A 20,656-nucleotide genomic window follows, 5' to 3' on the forward strand; every position below is an offset into this window, starting at 1 on the left:
AACTTATTGATAAAACCCTGCATTACACTTGGGTGACACTTCAAAAACATTACGTTGCCAACGCAGTCTTCTTGCAGCGTTGGCCCTGTCTTGCTGGTGGTGGCAGCGCATGCCTGACTTCATGTACTGGTTCAAGGCGCGGTGACATTGGGCTGATACGAGACCGACAAGAAGCTGTCGCCAACAATTGGCCAATTACTCGGCACAGTGTGTCACTGAGACCATTTGATCACAGTAGGCCAACAATCGCGCAACCAACTGGCGCAAGTTGTAGCGTGGTAATGAGCGTGCCGACCATGATCGCTCGATCGAACCCCGCGAGATCGGCTGTCGAACCGACAACGAGATAGCTGCAGTGCATTCGCTTGTATATATAGTTATTTGTGCTCAAAATGCGTCGATATGTGTGCAAAGTGTAAATGCACAAGCTTCAGTCCTCTCAAGCTGTGCACATGAAGTTTGAGCTATTGTTGATCCTGTTTAACGAAGGTTGGGTTAGGCCTGGCCCAGTTGAGCTCATGCACCTGCTACCGATGGACCTGAACTTAAAAAATAAGCAGCTAGGACGAAGGAAACCGCTCTTATAGTTCAGTTGTGACCCTATAGCGATTGTATATCAACTACTCTTCACTTCGCATGGTGCGTACACAATAAAGCGGCAAGCGGCGACGCGTCGCTGGGCCAACATCCTGTACTTACTTCAACGTTCCCAAAGGGTGCCAGTCGCATTCACTACGTAGAGGGTGGGTCTGCACGTATTGTTATGCTGACACATTTATTGATTCCAGAGAAGCACTATTTACCTCTGCGTCAAATGGGAAAGAAGAGACAGTGCATTCGGTACAGGAGCATATACCGTATTTACACGACTGTAAGTCGACTCGAATGTAAGTCGACCCCACCATATCGCTTGACCGGAAAAAAAAAAAAATCAGAGAGCATACCCGAGGGCGCATTCGATAACGAAAATTTATTAGTAGCTGACATGGTCACTGGACTACTCGTCTTCACTAGTGCTGCCATCGTCATCGTTGCTGCGGTCCCACAGCGCGTCGTGGTCCAGCGAAATTTCAAATTTGGCAAACGACCGCACCAGGACATCTTGCAGAACAGCAGCCCACGCCAAATGCACCCAGCCACACGCAGCCGTCAGGGAGGCTCTTTTGACAGGTCCGGTTGGCGTAAATTCGCATTCTGCCGCCAGCCACTCGTACTCACGGTGGAGCAGAACCTTAAAATTAAGGCGAAGGTCCGGGCTTGTTTCATGACCACGTCGCACTTCACTGGCAGGGACCGATCACGCATTTCAGCGACGTACGCCGCAAGCTTAGCCTACAGCTCCGGAAAGCGTCCAGACTTCGGCACGTGGGAAATTTCTCACTTGCCGTCACACATTTCGCTTCGCTGCAGTCGCCACTCTCGCACCACCCGTTTAGAAACATCGAAATTGCGGCCCGCTGCGCAGTGATTTGTTTCTTCGGCGTAAAGGATGGCAGCCCTCTTGAACGCTGCTGTGAACGAGTGCCGAACGATTAGTGGGCCTGGAGCACTCATGACGACTGGGGAAGCATAGAAGTAGCACGTAGCTGGCAGTCAAGTGGAATGCGTCAAACCAATACCAATGCCTTTAAACCACGACCGACTAGTAATAAAGCCGGTCGTGCTTTAAACAGAGAAAGAAAGACCCGCGAGCGGTGTCTGCTCTTCCATGAACTACCGATACTCCCCGCAAGCGCCGCCATTCTGAGGGTGCTGCCGCAAATGGGAACAGCGGCGCTTCCATCAACTATCGACACCCCCCCATGAGTGTTGCATGCACTGCAAGACTCAAAAATGTTGAAAAACCCTTCCGAAAAGTGAACAAACACACGGGATAGCAAAAAGATACGGGTAGGGTCATAGAGCAAACATAAAATTGTAACTACGTTGTAGCTCCCGTTGGTATCGCTTTTTTTTTGGCGGAGTCATGTTTCGGTTTCGATTGTAAGTCGACCCCCAACTTCAGACTTTCAAATTTAAAAAAGGGGTCGACTTACAATCGTGTAAATACGGTACTTACTCAGTTACCAATTGTGTCAGCGATGGCATCCGCATTTTCACAAGAGAACTACATGGCCTATAAGTGAGGGCTTATGTCGAGCACAGTTTTGTCTAATAACACTTATAGCATGCGCAAACTGTAAGTATGATGAAATTAAATAAAAGCGAGAATCAGTAACAATAGTCCGTAACGTATGTATCTGGATCGCAGTTGCCATTGTTTAAGTGGCTCGGCCGCTCACATTGACTTGTCTCAGGGTGGAACCCCGCGGCTCATATGCGCAGATATGTATACATGTTTTGCCAGCGGCCGTGGTTTTGCTACGTTTTGACATTATTTCACATCAGTGACGCACCGTTTCCACAATATCCGAAGCTAACAGCGATTTGTGGTTGTAGATGTCGACGTAAACGTATGCACCGCTTTGGCAAGTCCGACATGAAAGGCTGCGCTAGAAAGCCTCTTGAATATGCAAAATGTTTATTGAATGTGTAAAAGGAATACAAAATGCGAGGTGCAAGCGCAGGCATCAGCGACAACAAACTCCAAGTCAGCTGCGTCGGCAGACGGAACTCAGCGTGATTTTATCAGCCGCACTGTTAGCACAACAGTGCACTTGGGTCTGTTCACCCAGTAATAAATGATTGAACGACATGCTGTCCAGGAGAAGCCATTGATAATTAATCTCTGTTCACGAAGAACACAACCGACGCACACTCAACTTGGGCACAGTTTCCAGTGGCGTCCATCATAGGGCAGCACAGGAACATGAAAAAGGCGGTTTGCACATGAATCATTGTTGAAAAGACGCGATAACATTGCAGAGGGACAGTGCGTACACTTCCAACCCAAACACCCAACATACGAGGAAAACTGCATTGGGAATCTGAGCCAAATGCTACAATGTACAAAAAGAAACACTGTGATAATATCGCCATCCACAGACTGCTGGTTTGAGGACTACAGGGTTTACCGTAAGATATAGGGGTGTGCAAATACCAAATAGTAGATTTCAAATCGAATATTGGCTCAAATCAAGAAAATTAGAAAGCAGGATATTGAATCGAACATGGTAAAATTCTTCACAAAATTTAATGCTTACGAATTTTGGGCAAGAAAATATGGTGGTGCATGCTCGGAAGTCTCCTAGGATTGCATAACAAGAATGTAGCAAGTGATCAGCAACTTACATACATGAAAATCAAGATACACAGCACGGTCTACTCAATAAAGTGAACGCCAAATTAGCATGCCAGCACTGATTATGGCTCAGTTCTAGTATATGGAGGTCTGGAAAATATTTTTGTATAATGTCTGTTAAATAGAAGCAAGGGCTTTTCTTCCTCTGAAATTAATGAATTAGTGATGTTCTATTGTATAGAATACCAGCGAGGCTCTGTTTAATAGTGAATCTCAGTTTAACAGTAGAAATATGTATTGCAGCAGTCTTTTATTTATTCTATACAAAGTTTTGCTTTCCAGTATTTCTCTAAAATATAGAAGGGCCATCTAAGCTTTGTGGCATGTGGGCTATTGTAAGGCCAGTCTGCATGACAGACGAAAGGACTGTGCATCACGTGACTCGATCATCACTCTGCACGTAACTGGCACCAACAGTAATGAGCAGGTGCTGCCCGCTCTATTTTATTGTCAGGTTTGGCGTGATTTTCCACCTGTCAACCCGCCGTGGTTGCTCAGTGGCTATGGTGTTAGGCTGCTGAGCACGAGGTCGCGGGATCGAATCCCGGCCACGGCGGCCGCATTTCGATGGGGGCGAAATGCGAAAACACCCGTGTGCTTAGATTTAGGTGCACGTTAAAGAACCCCAGGTGGTCGAAATTTCCGGAGTCCTCCACTACGGCGTGCCTCATAATCAGAAAGTGGTTTTGGCACGTAAAACCCCATAATTTAATTTAATTTAATTTCCACCTGGTCAGATTCAGAAATTTGAAATGTCATGGCTAAATTGTGTGAAACAACAAATGTATGCAGGAGGGTGGTTAGTGCACTAGTCGCATGACACTTTGGGGCTCGCCGTTTAAATCCAAAGCTAGTTTTGTGATGGGTTGCTCGAAGCCATAAAAAGGAGACTGATGTGTGCCTACAGATGGCGTAAGGAAAGAGAGGCCGCCATACGGTGTGTCACATAAATGGCGGCCATGATGAACTTTGTTGCCTTCCTGTGTACTCACTCGCGTTTGCGATGTGGCTTGTCGGCTTTGCGAGTGTTGTGCAGCTGCTGTGAATAGATATTCATCAATTTGGAGCCAGACTGCAACTTTAGTCGCTGATGTCTGATGAAGCAGTGCTTTTAGGCCTAATGGCTTTTCAATGTGGCCATAATGAAAACTTGCCGTTGGCCGACGTGGTGACGGGTCACAAGACATGGCAGAATGCTTGTCGCTAATATGTTCGTACAGGTGGCTCGTCAGTGATTGGCCTTAAGATTACATGTGTGGGTTAGATTGACGGCTGTTGAAGCGGCATGAAGTTCGTCACCGCGTATCCAGCACAATGTGTGTGCCTATCAGCGGCTAATCGGCCCAATCTTCACACATGCTTTCGCACTTTATGAAACATATGCTGCTCTTATTGCGATTCTCTTTGCCTGCATTGCATTATCACTTCAATCGGTCCTGTTGACCCTGGTGAACCTTATGCCTACAGAGACCTGGCCCCTATGAACGCGGTGTCTTTCTGCAAATTGGGGCGTACGGGCGCTGTGTGTGTGATCCCTGCATCGAGCTGAGGCTGGGGAGCGCTTGCAGTGATGGAAGTTCTATGGGACATTGACGGGGAATGAAAAAAATTTCGTTGAAGTGGACTTCGTTGTGCCGGGATTCGACTGTAATTATCCACCACCGGCCGCTACCACGATAGGTAAAAGATATCTTTTTTTGACAGCGAAACAGATGGGCAACTTACAGAATTATAGCTTCTAATAATTTTTAACGCTTTGATAATCTCTCTAGTCACTTGATTCGGGTTCCTCGACACCACTTGTGTTTTGTCAAACAAGGGTTTACAGCCACAATGCATGCAACACAAATTATAAGAATAGTTATGGCATGCAGACAAAAATGGACAGCTCTATAGCACTCCTGAATGCTTCAGTACTTATATGTAAATAATCAGAACGATTCTGCCTTCATTATTTGTGACATGGCGAGAGATGAGTGACAGCAACTACCCGAAAATTAACAGCTGAGAAAACGTTGCCCAAAGTTCTCTTTTTTTTTGTCAGAATCATTGCAAGAAAGCCTTAGAGCGTCTAAAACCTGTCAGGACAGCAGTCCTTTACCAGTGAGGCCATGTTTTCTTTACAGTTCACTGCAATCCTTGGCATTCTTTAGCAATATCATGCAGCCTGTTGGCCATTTTCAAACTCTTTGCAATCTTATCTGAGAAGGTCAGCGATGTTATCAGTGAACATATCTGCGGTCAGCGATGTTCACTTCCATGGGTATCTTGGCATTCCAGGCTTTTCTTATCTACAGTGCCCATTGACAGAAACTACCTTTGCCCTCATCAGTCGCACAATGATGCGAAATAGCTTTGGCGCTGCAAAGAAAAGTAAACGGAGCTTCTTGTCTTGCGAAAATCGTGTCCCGATCACGATCACGCAGCAGCTAGGACGGAGCAACTAAAGAAATTTGAGATAACAAGGCTGATCTTGAGATTTTAATCTCAATATCTCAAGACTGTAATGCTAGTTTTCTCTTTTCGCGACCATTGTTTTTGCTTTTGTGTACAGAAGTACGATGCGGCGACTATCTCAAGCTTTGATCTCGTCTGTTTATGGTGATATAAAGCTGGTGGCACTATGACAATGAAACGTGGAGGAGGGAATACATTAGGCGGGAGTGTTACGTGACAATCTTGAAGCCTAGTCATAGAAAATATAAAGGAGAAATAGGCCTTAGTCACGTGCTAAGCAAGCCATAGACTCTAGTTGGCTTGCTTTGATTGCATCTGCTGCAGGAAATTCGGAATAGTTGTACATGGTAAGGCGTGAAAAACATATCGAAGTTAGTGAAGGTTCAAGCATGTGAAGCAGTCGAGTCTGTGTTGTGTCAGTCAGGTAACGCATCGCACCAACACACATTACCGTATTTACACGCATAATGATCGCACTCGCGTAATGATCGCACCCCTGAATTTTGTCGTCAAAATTCGATTTTTTTTCTTTCCCGTGTAATGATGGCACCCTGCACTTGTCGCAGCGCTATGTCGTGTGCCAAGTCTGGCTAATGATGATCGCACTTACCATCTGTTGACTGCTACGCGAATGACTCTTGAAGACACACCAAGCGGTCTGCACGCACCCAACATTAAGCAGATGTCCCATTTCATTCCTTTCATCACTTTCCGCACTTCCATGAAAAGAAAAGCTACAGTGAAACCTCGTTAAACCGTACTTGGCCGGAGTTCGGAAAAAATGCGTACTAAACGGTAGTACTGTTTAACCGAAATAGCATGAGATCACCCACTTACCTGTCGAAAACGGAACTCGGGGAGAGTGAGATGAAAGGGGAAAAAAACGTGCAGTATTTATTCACTTCGCTTGACAAAAGTGTTATTTTCGTTTAATACCGCGGCAGCCTAGCACGACAGCGGCCTCAAACTTACTGAAGCTGCGTGCCAGCTTTTCAGCCAGCCCCCTCTTCTCGGCAAACACTCGCATGGCAGTCGAACCTCGTAGCCAACATCTCTTTGCGGTCGCAGCAGCGCTGCCGAGCAACTTCTTCGCATTCCAAATGCCACACACCGTAGTCAACAGCAGATCGCTGTCGCATGCCAGCGCCGACTTCATGTCACGTTCGATAGCACGGACGATGTATAATTTTTCTTCTATGCTGAGCACCCGGCGTCTTTTATCCGAGTTTCGGCATGACGCGAGCCCTCGCTAGCACGAAGCCGCAACGCTCTCTGGCACAGCGTCAAAATGATGTTGATGTTGCTTCACATGCAAATGCACAGGGCGCTTGGAGGCCGTTGTTCCGATCTCTGAGGCTTGTTGTTCTGCTGGGCCGCCTGATGGAGATGAAGCACCGCCGTGTTTGCTCGACGAAAAGTGGAAACGCTACGTTTTAACCGATGCGTACTCAATAAGATGGTACAGTTTATGCGGATACAAAACGCATTATGTTCAATGGCCGCTGACTTTACTACTTACTTACTTACTACTACTCTGACTTTACTACTTTTAAGGGGGGACACCCCACTTAAATTTTTATTTTTTATTTGTGGCCACAATTTGATAAAACTTCCATCACTTATGTATTTTGACATGCTGATTTCAAATATTCAATTGGTTTTCCCATGCAACAAGTACTTTTCAAAATATAAGCAATTCATGTTTTTTTCTATGGACTAATTTGGAGGCAAGTTCTCTCTACAATGCTGGCTGTTAATGAAGGAGACTGGCACATCAAAATGATGTTGAATGATCAGAGGTTGCAGTGCTACAAGAATGAATGTTCTAAACTGATTTATGCCGAAGTTACAGCATGTCAAACTTTTGTAAGCAGAAGGCATTAGTGAAGCCCTGGAGAAATTATTACTTTTTCAAAATTTCTGTAATGATGTTTGTTCACATTTTAGGCCTACTGCACTCCCAATTTGTCCACCTTTCTGATGAAAAAAGAATTATTGCAATAAGATGAGTAGAACCAGAGATATCGTCACTCCAAAACTACACTACCATCAAAAATGTCGTTTTGAGAAAACGAGAAAAAAGGAATACATTCACTTTTAATCAAAAGTGCAGAAATAATTTTGCATTACTTTGCAGTGAAAGTGGCTAAAAGCCACCAGGAACGTAGTCGCTCTGAACACGACCACCCAAATGCGGCAAAAACATCGTTTAGCGCCGTTCGCCGATTCCCGGTGTCTTGCATCGCGCGCGCGGCGAGGTTGTTCACGAGGGTCGAGCTCCATGCCGACGCGATATCGCCGCAACACGCGCACGTGATAACGATCTTTATGGCGAGGCCAGATTACCGTTCGCTTTTGCCTACTGCGACGCTGCCGCCGCACACCTTGTACTTGACATCAGTCCGCTCACGGAGTCCTACTGAGGAAAGCGAAGCCTACCTCGGCGTCGACTGGCGCGGCTGCAACGCCGTCGGCGCGAGTGAGCAAATCCAACACCCGCGTTGTTGCTGGCGTTGACACGAGAACTCGAAGTTTTTTTTGAGCATTCATCTCCCTCTGCAACAAATCCGCACGCTGCAACATTGCCGTGTCACGCCGAACGCGGCCGCTGTCCGTAACGATTTCACTCATTTGTGAGCTGGCTAGGCCTACTTCGGCATCGTCCGCGGTTTCGGCATCATTTGCGGTTGGCGGCGAGCTACTCTCGATGCTTTCAGAAGGAATGGAGCGCTTTTGAAAGTTATAAGCTGATCGCTTCTTCTTTTTGCCGAACTTGTGCCTCGTGGCAAGCTTTCCCGGTGGATCGGACATCGTTGGACATGGTGCCAACAAACCTACGAGACGCGCAGTCGCGTCGCCTGCGGAGTGGAGCAGACGATGGGAACCTCGCGCAGCCAACCACAGCGCGCGTTTTTGGTCACGTGCGCTAGTCAACGAATCGGATCGCGCGTTCGGGCTTTTTTCTCCCCGGATTTCAACGTCACTGGCGTACCGACGGAGTCACTTTTGGCGGGAAATTAAAGAAGGAAGGCTCCTCTTTCCAACGAGACCAAGATGGCTGCGATCGCGCGCGTAGAAAAAGAGCTACGCGCCGCGCTAAAAAGGGCTGTTTCTGCGCGGAATTCAGCTCACAGTGATGTTATAAATTGATATTGCGGACGAAATACTCTTCCCCGAGATTCGAAACTTGGTGAATTAAAGGAATATTAGCTGTAGATATCGAAAATTTTGTTTTCAAAAAATCGATTTTTTCGCAATTTTTTCGCCGCAAAGAGCCGTGTCCCCCCTTAAAACGAAACTACTGTTAAGTGGGTAGGGTTTAACGAAGTTTTACTGTACAACAAAATTTGCCTCGGCTTTATTATTTGTAGGCTTCATAATGGTTTTGGTCAACAACAACATAAAGGGCGCCTTTCGATTCTTCTCCTCTGCACTCGTGGGCACGCAATAAATCGCAATCTTCAAAGATAGTGGCCACGTTTACACTGTTACATTAGAAGTGTACCCTATTGATACGCCGACGCTTGTAATGCAGCTAAGATATTCGCTCACCCTTAGCGGAAACGTGCCGTATTAGGATAGCAGTGAAAACAAATCCCGCAGTTTCCGCAGCATGCCCACCATGTGTTTCTATGTCACTGGCAGCTAAGCGCACCCATCTCTGTTTCTGTCCCCTCAAAGTGGACATGGCTACGTTATTGTCGCAAACTTGCTGATATTAACGATAATATTCATTACTGATACAGAAGAAACTGTTTCAATGCGGGTAATGTACTCACGAGAAAAAAAAAAAAAAATCGCGTTTGGCACGTTCGGCTTGCTCCTCCGGCCGCCATTTTTGTTTGACTCACACTTGTGATAACATTTATGCAGTGTGTCCTTCACTTCGTTCCTCCCATTATTAACCTCCATTGGGACCCTTTTTCTTCCCCTATTCCCCTTCCCTTACGTAGAGTAGCAGGCTAGATGCTCCATTTTCCGGCCGACCTCTCTACATTTTCCAGTCATTAAACTACTTCTTTTTTTCGGGGTCCCGCACTGACAGCGACAGCCGCCTGCTTGTCATCCCACAGCAAATGCGGGACGAAAAAAGAAAATGTTTTTCATGGGAAATTTTTAACCCACGTAACGATTGCACTCCTGAATTTGCGTCAATTTTTTTTACCAAGAAGTGCGATCATTATGCAAGTAAATATGGTACATAGACGCGGCTCGCTGCTTAACCAGCAGACAAGCACCAAGGCTGTCTGGTAACTGTCATTGTGCCCAGCATTCCGAGGACCACCTCAAGGATGACTAGTTGTGTCTCAGGGCAGTTTCTGGGAAATGAGGAAATCTTTTGCTCTGCAAACGTGTGCAGACAACCAAGCCACCCTTTTGACGATTCGTCCCGTTTGGTGACGTCTTCTGGGAAACAGTGACGCCTTTTGCCCCCGCAAACATTTGCAGGCGATTAAGCGAGCATCCTGGGCCCGCAGCGACTACTTTACCATGGGAAAAAAAAATGTGTCCCTTCTTGTGCCCAAGGATGGACTGGCGAGCCAAGGACTCTGTACATATTTAAGGCCGTGCCGGCCTATTGTTAAGGCAGACTGTGCCAGTCGGCGGTGTCGTTCTGCTCAAAGTGCTCATGGCCTCTCAGCAGACTGGCGAGAACTCAACAGGTGCGTCTCAACAGCATAACAATGTCGCACCGCATAAGGCTACAATATGGTGCGCATAACTCAGAACACAAGGTGACGACTTTCGGCTTGCTGAGGCTAGCGCAATCATGTTACACCCCTCCTCCATGCAACAAAAAGCTGCGTGATCTGTGGTACGATGGCACATTCCGAAGCTGGATTTCCTTGCAGTTTTTGATGACGGCACATTAGGAAAATGCTGTTTTCTCGATTTCTACCGCATATTTTGCTATAAAGCTCGAGACACATGGTGCAATTATGTGTGTGATCCTTCGTACAGTGCTTTGTGTCTGACTTGCTGCATACGACGATTCGGGACACACGGTACGGATGAATGAGCGGCGCGCAGCCCCGCCCCAAACCGGCGCTCCTGCGTGGACGCTCGGAATACTGCATAACTTCGCAAAAAAATGAAAACAAACGTATTTGCACAGCTCTCTTGTTTTAAAAAAACGATGCCAATATAAACACGTCTATGCGAGCAGCGTAGACTGTTTTCACAATTTTCCACAATGCTGCGTCGGCAGTGCGTCGGCCTAGCTCGCTGGACTGTCGAATCCCGACACCGGTGGCGCTTGCGATACGATCGTATGCAGCTCGTAACGGAGTGTCTATATTGGTCAGCACAACGCGTACACAATTATGTTGCGCTTAAATTGCAATACGTTTGATATTATCAATGCTGACGGAAGTGAACGAGCAAACAAGTCTTAACATGCGATCGCTGGGAGACAGTATAGGCCTAGCTCGCTGGCCATCAGATCCGAGGCTGACAGCTCTTGCCCTCTGTCCGCAGTTCGTAATAAAGTGCCCATATTCATGAGCACTGTCTACGTCTGAACATTTATGTTGCTCTTCAGTGAAAATACAATTAATTTTCCAGACGCCGCTGGTAGCGATGACAAGACGTGCCAGTTGGGCCAGCTGCTTCGCATTAGTGATTGCTGCGCCATCTGCGCTGACCACTTCAACGATTTACTATGAGTAACATCTTATAGCATGCACACTTATGACGTCACTTTATTTCATAAGTTATTTCATGTCAGAAACAAATTGTTGCAACTTATGTGCCACCGTCAGCAGTGAAAAAGACCAGCGTCTCGATGAGGGAGAAAAAAAAAAGCACCGGGACGATTGGAGTGGCGAGGGCCTTGTTGCTGGCCTCGCTCTGCAGAGTCTGCCAAATGGCGATGATGCACACACTAGCGGCGCTGTCATTGGCTGCGGCCGTCCCACTGACGTGGCAGTCGTGCGACAATATCCAGCAAGTTGGTCGCATGCGCAGTGGAATATTTTGAGCACCTGTTGAGTGCGACTGCCAATACGAATGGTCGTACGATGGATAGGACGCAAAATTGCACCGTGTGTCTCGTGCTTAATATAGTTAAACTTCGATATAACGAAGTAAATCGGCAATTTGCTTCATTACATTGAAATTTCGTTTTATTCAAATTCGACCTTTTGTGCAAATAGGTATACTCACCTATTGGCATGGAATGTGGTCATCACAGAATTTTCTGAATTATCAGGCAATCGAACAAAGCAAATTTCAATGAAAAAAAAAACAATTCATTTTGATCAATTTCGAGTTGGCGACGAATGATAGAGTTTCCTGCCACACACGTCGACGATACCTTCTCGGCGGTACGAATTAAGCCAAGCCAGCCACACTTTCGCGTGCATTCTGCCTCCGTGGCTGATAGCGTTACCCGCATTGAGACAATGCTATCAGGGAAAGTGCTGGCAGTGGGGAGCGAATGCTTCGTTTGCCTCACACTCCAACGGGTCACGGACACTCGAGATTATGCAATTTCCAATACTAAATGTGTGGTAAGCTAACATGCCATGCTGTCTCAACACGCCCAGTCTTCGCACATGCGGCAGATTACCTCTTAAGCATGGTGCGCGTCTGCATATGTGCTCAGCTGCGCTTACAGCCATGCGCAGCAACGGCTGAGACGTTCACCTACTTACCCTCCACTCTACCTCGCACACTTGATCGTGTTACCGTGAGCTCGCTCCTCTCCTCCTCTTTCCCTTTGCTCATGCTGAAAAGCGGCACTTGTGAAGCCACCATCTTTATTGTCAGCCCCTCGCTCACTTTCACTTGCACCTAAAGCACACAGTGCGCGGGGCGGCATAGGATTTTGTCGCACTTGTACTTTATATGGAACGTGATGCAGCTCCACTTTGGCGGTCACTCTTGCTGTGTGGCGCAATATTTGAGAGGCGCGGTTGCAAGCAGCCGCTTGTAATTCAATTATTGTAATTGTAATTACTAGAAGAAAAAAAAACAACTTGCCTCAAATGTAGGCCGAACAGTTACAGGACAGCATTCACAAAATGAAAGCAGCATTTATTGAATATGCGCGTGCCAAGCTCATTCTACGTCGCTATCTTCCTTATCACTGTCATCTCCTTGTCGCAGCCAATGTACACAAAGAGGATCTCCCGTTCCCCCCTCCAACGCCAGACATTTTCTTCTTTGATGCCAAAGTCCCACCTGGCTTGAACGTTTGATGGTGCCCATGCGGCTAGCACAACTTTTCGTTTCAAAGTGGCAGCTTAGTGGCATTGCCTTTTTGGTGCCATTATGATAACACCGCACCGCATGCCGATACGACACAGGTCAAAATGGTGACATCGCTCGTATACTTCAGTTGGCTACTTCTGCGACTAGTAGCAGCTGCGACACTGACTTTTCTAGATGACACTAGCTATGCACCATATTTATAACTTTCAATTTAAAACTAGAGCATCTTTTAAAATCCTCAAATCTAAGCCGACTCTGGAGTTTGTTTGGTATATGATTATATGAAAAAAAAAAAAGAAACTGTTGGCCTAGATTTGAATAAATAAGGTATATGTGGATGCTCAAAGAGAGGACACCTAAAGGCTGTGTAAGCAGCGGTGGCAGTATGCCCTCGGCTTTGAGTCTGAGGGCGTGCTGCTGTCATATAGCCGCCATTACAGAAGAGGCCGTTGTAATCTTGTTTGAAGATTGTGGCATCTACAATACACTTGAAGCTTCTGTATACGGCGTGCTGTGTGGTACTTGTTGGAACTTAATAATGCAAGCCACATGCCTTCATTTGTTTTTTGGTTCGCATGCTGAGAAGTGTTTTGAAGGCTTCCACTGTAGTTAAAAGGCATTCTCTCAAATAAAGCTCTTTAAAAGGACATTAAAGGCGAATATTAAATCAAGCTAAAGTAATAGATTAATGCTTGAGAACGTTCAAAGCTGCACTATCATTGCTTTGGTAGTCAGGAAATTGAGGTAAATGCGGGACATGATTAGAGACGCCCCCGTAACATTTAAGTACTAGCCCATTTATGAAGGCACTCCTCATTATAATACTGTCAATAGCACGCAACCACTCGTAATAAAAGTAATTGTACAGTGAAACCTCGTTAAACTGTAGTTGGCCGGAACTCGGAAAAAGTACATACTAAACGGTCATACTGTTTAACCGAATTAGTATGAGATCGCCCACTTACCTGTTGAAAACGGAACTCAGAGTGCGATGAAAGGGGGAAAAAACATGCAGTATTTATTCACTTTGCGCGACAAAAGTATTATTTTCGTTTGATTCCGCGGCGGCCTAGCACAACGACAGCGGCCTCAAACTTACTGAAGCTTCGTGCCAGCTTTTCAGCCAGCCCCCTCTTCTCGGCAAACACTGGCATGGCAGATACCTCATTGGCGTTACGTATTCTCCGTGCACACGCGCAGTAGTGCTGTAGAAGTCCCGGGGCGCCTTTTTCATTGGCGGGTACTGTTTTCGTCGCAACGATTGCATTCATGAGGCTGACGTAACACGCAGCTTCTGCCACTGTCGGGCCTAAATCGCCCGTGCTGTTGCTTTCTGCGCCGTCCTCATCACTGTCGCTAGTCGACACTTCGGCAACAGCAGAGGCAACCATGGCGAAAAGTTGAACCTTGTAGCCGACATCTCTTCGTGGTCGCAGCAGCGCTGCCGAGCACCTTCTTTGCATTACAAATGCCACTCACCGTAGTCAACAGCAGATCCCTGTCGTGTGCCAGCGCCGACTTCTCTGTGTTACGTTCGATAGTACAGGCAATGTCTAATTTTTCTTCTATGCTGAGCACTCTGTGTTTTTTTTTATTCGAGCCTCCGCATGACGCGAGTCCTCGCTTGCACGACGCCACAATGCTTTCTGGCATCTCTGCCACGGCGCCGAAATGATGTTGATGTGGCTTCACGCGCAAACGCACAGGCGCTTGGAGGACGTTGTTTCGATCTCTGAGGCTTGTTGTTCTGCCGGGCCGCTCGATGGAGACAACGCACCGCCGTGTTTGCGCGACGAAAAGTGGAAACGCTACGTTTTAACAGATGTGTACGCAATGAGCTGGTACGGTTTATGTGGATACAAAACACATTATGTTCAATGGTCGCTGAGTCGTGGATTTGACTTTTCTACTTTTAAAATGAAACTACTGTTTAAGCGGGTACGGTTTAACGAGGTTTTACTGTATTGCACTTGTGTTAGTGCAGAAACTTGCACTAACTGCAATTAACAGAATGTCACATCCATGTGATGTCGCGGAATTCCCGAACAGTCCATGCCTCTTGACCAAGAGCAGCTGCAGCGGTGAATCCACTTCTCTGTCTTGGCTTGATTTCACCATGGCCACATCTTTGAGATTTCCACAGAAAAATGTAGCACCGCCTGTCTGGCGCCTGTTTACTCACTAATGGCAGTAAAAGGTGGTGATGCCGTATGCACCATTGCCATTTTCCGCTAGGGGACGGGTGATTTGAATTGCACTAAGCATATGGCAGACCCTTCAGATGCAGCACCGCCTGTCTGGCGCCTGTTTATTCACTAATGGCAGTAAAAGGTGGTGATGCCGTATGCACCAACGCCATTTTCCGCTAGGGGACGGGTGATTTGAATTGCACTAAGCATATGGCAGACCCTTCAGATGCAATTTTCTAATAAACTAAGCCTTTTCTTGGCACGAAACAAGCACTGCGAGGTTTATGGAATGGTATTTTAGCAACCCACGTTAGCCTTTAGTGTCCCTTTAATTACAGTTTGCAGTTGTTTTTTTCAGAGTGAAGGTCTTTTTGGCTGCGATCTTGAATTTGGGGGTAAATCTGAATTAGGGCCGCTTCCCCAACAATCCATATACAGTCGCCGACCATTTATTGGATCTCACGGGGACTGCGGAAATGTCCGAATAAACAGGTGTCCGAAAAAAGCAGATTAAGAAAACAAAATGAAATCCTTTATTTCCACGCACTTATTCGGGCTCGGCAGTAGGCTTGACGAAATTGTGAATGTGCCGTTGCATGCTGTTCCGTTTACGTGCAGTCAGATAAGCCTGAATCTCGGAGAGGGTCGTACGGTCACTATAGGCAGCTGAAAGCACAGTCACCACTTGTACACGCGCCGCATGCGATGGAAGCGTGGCACATGGTGCGTCATCTTCCGACTCAAGAGTCATCGTCCGGCGGTGCAGCAGAAACCTGACAAATGATCTCGCCGTCGTTGAGTTCTGCGCATGTCAGTACAGCAGTGTCAGCCCCTATGAAACTGTCAAATGAGACGGTGTCCCGAATCGCACTGCAACCACTGCGCAGGTCTCAGCAGAACGTTTTCCGCGTCAGTAGGGAGCACATCGGAAGGCGACACATCTTAGGCCTCCCGGCACCCGCTTGCCGGCATTCCCCAGCGCAGTCTGCGTGGGCACTGTCAGCGCCATTAGACACTTGACGCGATGTTTCCGTATGCCGCGTTGTATCACCGGAACCTCAACACAACACACAAAGCAAACACCACCATGCTAACACCAGTCGCACAAATGAAAAACGTGGCCTACTCGCAGCGTCGTGCGCAAAGAAACAAATCAGCTGCTGGATTGTCTTGACATGGCTTACTAAGCTGAAACCAGAACTGCTGTAGAGCCACTCTATTGAACCGGGCAGAAACCTGGCAGAAACGATGAATATGAGTGGGGATTTGCAGTAGCGCCACTTCGTGGGGCAGCAAGGAGGCTCTGTTCAAAACAAAAATGGCGTTCAGCAAGTCGAACCATGCAGCGGTCAGAGTCGGTGCATGGTGCTCTCGATCGAGTTGGCTCAAGGAGTGTCCGAAAAATCAAACGAGAGGTTGCAAGGTGTTGGAGCTTTCGGCAATTGTTATACATTATGATCTATGGGGAGAATGGCGGTGCCGTGAAGCAGACCGAATAATCGCGCATGTCCGAATTTTTGGAGTCCGGAAAATCAGTCAGCGACTGTATTATTCCCTGAGGGGAGGGGAAAGTGGGGAGTGGAGTGGTGCTTGTGCAGTAGTTGACAGTAAGCATGAAAAAAACCCATTTGTTTGATGTCTCGTGCCAGAGAAACACTGTATGACACTTCGTCCATCCTATCTTTCTACAGCGCAGTGTCATCATGTTACAGAACAGTGCACTTAGCTGTGCTCTTCGGCTGAGTACTTGTAATTTAGGATCTCAGCCGCAGAGGTGACTCTTATGCATAGGGGGTGGAACGCAAAATGTGGTTGCCTTGAGACTTGTAATCGTAGCTGATCAAAATTAATCTGCACTGGCTCCTGCACACAAAGCCATTTGTAGTTAGTATTAATAAACACTTATTGGGGAATACAAATTAATTCTGTCTTGAAAACTAAGTTTTAACTCATTGTATCTTCAGCATCATCGAACACACAAAGGAGCGAGACGGATAAAGAATTCAACTTCAGGGCATTTTGTTTTGTACAGAGATGCTAAGGATACTTGGAGTATGAAAAAACAATGGTCAATTTCATCCATGCAATTTGTTATGCATTTAGAGTGTGCCTAGCCACTTAAGGAACCTGCCTAATGTAGATTATTACAGTAAAAAAAGAATAAAAGAAAATACAGCATGTTTAAACCTAACCACTTACTGGCGCCCAGATGTCTATGTTCCATCTGTTTTCTCTAGCACACTTTGAATTTGTTAATCAACTTTCAGAGCATAGATCCAATCAGATGTCTGTAACATGATTTTGATGCCTTAATTTTCATTGTAATTCACTTTTGAGGCGCTGTCTTGGGGTACCGTTTTTCATGCAGCACCTGAAAGGCATATCATTTTTGTGCTGTTCTGTTTGTTGGCAATCTTAACTCGAGAGGACTTTACACACAGGTGCAGCAACGGGTCAGCCAGCTGGTCAGGCACCTCCAGCAACCAGTGCTCCTGCGGCAGGCGGTGCTGCAGCTGCCCCATTGCAGCAGCAACAGCAGCAACAACAACAACAGCAGCAGCAACAGCAACAGCAGCAAATGTTGGCCCATCAGCAGGCCCTTGCTCAGCAACAAGTGTTAGCTCAGCAACAACAGCATCAGCAAGCCCTCATGCAACAGCAGGCACTGGTGCCCCAAGCTGCAGCAGCAATGATGCCTCATCAGGCAGCTATGGTGCCCCAAGCTGCAGCCATGATGCCACAAGGCATGGCTCCACAAGGCATGATGCCACAGGCAATGGTTCCCCAGGGCATGATGCCGCAGGGCATGGGACACCAGGGCATGGCGCCACATGGAATGGCCCCACAGGGTATGACTCCCCAGGGAATGCCACACCAGGGCATGACCCCACAAGGCATGCCACCACAGGGAATGATGGCACAGGGAATGGGACCACAGGGCATGATGTCCCAAGGAATGATGGGTGCGGGCATGATGCCACAGGGCATGGCTCCTCAGGGTATGCCAGGCATGATGCAACACCAGGGTCCCCCTCCGTCCCAGCAAGAGCAAGGCCCTCCCTCAGGCATGGGACCACTGCATCGAGGCATGGGTCCTAGGGGGGGCATGGGCATGGGCCCGCGAGGAGGAATGGGCCCACGAGGGGGCATGCCCCTGCAGGGACCACCACACGGGGGCATGGGTCCCCAGGGTGGTATGGGGCCACAAGGTGGCATGGGGCCGCAAGGTGGTATGGGGCCACGAGGAGGCATGGCTCCCCAGGGTGGTATGGGGCCGCAAGGAGGCATGGGTCCACGGGGAGGCATGAGCCCCAGAGGTGGCCCGAGGGGTGGGCCACGAGGACGTGGTGGGCCACGAGGACCATCTGACTTTGGACCCTACCGCCCCCCTCTGTCCCCACAGCAGCAGCAACAGCACTTCCCTGGAGGGCAGCCTGAAGGGGCTGATGGTGATGGTGATGGTGGTGGCTTTGGGGGAGGCAGGCCCTTCAGAGGACGAGATGGGCCACGTGGAAGGCCTCCACGGGGTGGACCTCCAGGACGTGGGGGGCGTGGTCGCCCATTTGGTGGTAGTGGGGGCCCTCCCGAAGAACCCTTTGGAGGTGAGCCAGACTTTGGCCCTGAAGGTGACGAGTACGAAGGTGGCCATGAGCAATTTGAAACACCCCATCACCATGACTTCGGGCCTCCTCCCCCGGGCAAGTTTGGAGGCCCTCCAGACAAGCCAGAGTTCGGTGGGATGCGGCACCCATCACCGTATGTGTGGCAGAACCCCAACCAACGAGGTGGGGGCAGGGGGCTACCCAGAGGCCGTGGTGGGTTCTTTCCTGGCCAGCGTCCCCCTCCTCCCAATCAATGGGGTGGTGGCCCTCCTGATGACCGAAGACCTGGTCCTCCTGATGACTGGAGGCCTGGCCCTCCAGATGACCGGAGGCCTGGGCCTCTTGATGACCGCAGGCCTGGACCTCCCGACGACCGCAGGCCTGGACCTCCCGACGACCGCAGGCCTGGACCTCCCGACGACCGCAGGCCTGGACCACCCGACGACCGCAGGCCTGGACCACCCGACGACCGCAGGCCTGGACCTCCAGACGACCGCAGGCCTGGACCTCCCGACGATCGCAGGCCTGGACTGCCCGATGACCGCAGGCCCGGACTGCCCGACGACCGGAGGCCGGGCCCTCCCGACGACAGGAGACCGGGCCTTTTTGACGACTGTAGGCCTGGACCTCATGACAACCGTAGGCCTGGTCCTCCTGATAACCGCAGGCCTGGCCCTCCTGATGACAGGAACTCCGAATGGAGTGGTGGCCCTCCTCCGGAGAAGCGATGGAGGGGTCCACGAGAAGATGAAGACGATGTCATAGCTGGTGGACGCCCCAACGGGGAGCCGCCACATGTAAGTGCGCCTTCTATTTTAGCAACTTCGTTGTTGCCACCAGCCTAGATAAGGCTCGCATCATCCAGACAGATTTCTTGTCGCTTTATGAGTGTGTCACTTTGTCTTACTGAGAGTCAACTGGATGGAAGCTTTGAAAGGCACTTTCAAGCAGTGCACTACCTTCTGAATGTATGTGTACCTCCATTCAATAGGGGTGTGCGAGTACTTAGCATATGCAAATACTGTAAACCTCGATTTAACAAAATTCATGATGTAGTGAACTATTTTCATTTCTCCATCTTAGTTACATTGAAAACCGTGTAATTTTTCAATTCAACCAAGTAATTTTGTGACGCGGCTTAGATTTAATGAAGTTTTCATTCAGTCCAAGTAATATATATTGAGTCTGTATGGCTAGGAAATCTAGCAAAAACTATAATAATGTTGTACAAAAGGAATTTCAAGCGTCCTTCTGCATGAAAAGCTTGAGGGGCAAAAAAGCTGTCAAAGTGTGCGCCGGGATGCAGTAGGCAGGAAACACAGCTGTGCCATGTTGTGTTGGTACCGTATTTACACGACTGTAAGTTGACTCGAATGTAAGTTGACCTCGCCCCCACCCCCCCATATCAGGCAAAAGAAGCTGAGCAACGAGCTCCGGGTACGCCGGTATATGCCGGTGCCATCGTTGCCCATTTTGGCACCTTGGTTGCTTGCACTCTTTTCTCACCACTGTCATGTCCAGACACTAAGTTAGAAAAACAAGTTTCGTATAAAAATAAATACCATTAACATTTCTCATAACCTTCATAATTTCTTAGGAATTTGTATTTGCGAGAAAACTTATAAAAACTGTTCCAGAAATTTAAGCTATAATACTCTGAAAGAAAGTGATAAGTGAATGACATCACCATTATCAAAATAGCGGAAGCTTGATTGGTCAGCAAGATGGACACGAACGACAGCTGGAAACATTCAGTTTGGAAGTATTTCTCAAACTTCCCTCTAAAAACGAAGCCCGTGTTTCAATAAATAAGTCATACGCGAATTAATTGTGGTCTCATTCTCACAAATTAGTCCACTTAATGATTGCACATGTCCAATAATTATCTTGCATGCCACTTTACAGCCAAGATTTTTGAACGGCAACTATTCAATATTTGATTTGAAAATATT

General features: G+C 47.9%; 1 protein-coding gene across 2 annotated transcripts in view; it reads left to right on the plus strand.

The window, feature by feature from the left end:
* LOC126545093 (uncharacterized) overlaps positions 1-20,656 on the plus strand; it is an 80,787-nt gene that overhangs the window by 15,298 nt on the left and 44,833 nt on the right. For both annotated transcript variants that reach the window (XM_055078238.2, XM_055078239.2), the window contains exon 4: positions 17,544-19,501. In XM_055078238.2, coding sequence (XP_054934213.1) covers positions 17,544-19,501 — 1,958 coding nt within the window. The remainder of the gene's footprint in view (positions 1-17,543; positions 19,502-20,656) is intronic.

The sequence above is a fragment of the Dermacentor andersoni genome, chromosome 10 (genome assembly GCF_023375885.2).
Source record: "Dermacentor andersoni chromosome 10, qqDerAnde1_hic_scaffold, whole genome shotgun sequence".
Taxonomy (NCBI): domain Eukaryota; kingdom Metazoa; phylum Arthropoda; class Arachnida; order Ixodida; family Ixodidae; genus Dermacentor; species Dermacentor andersoni.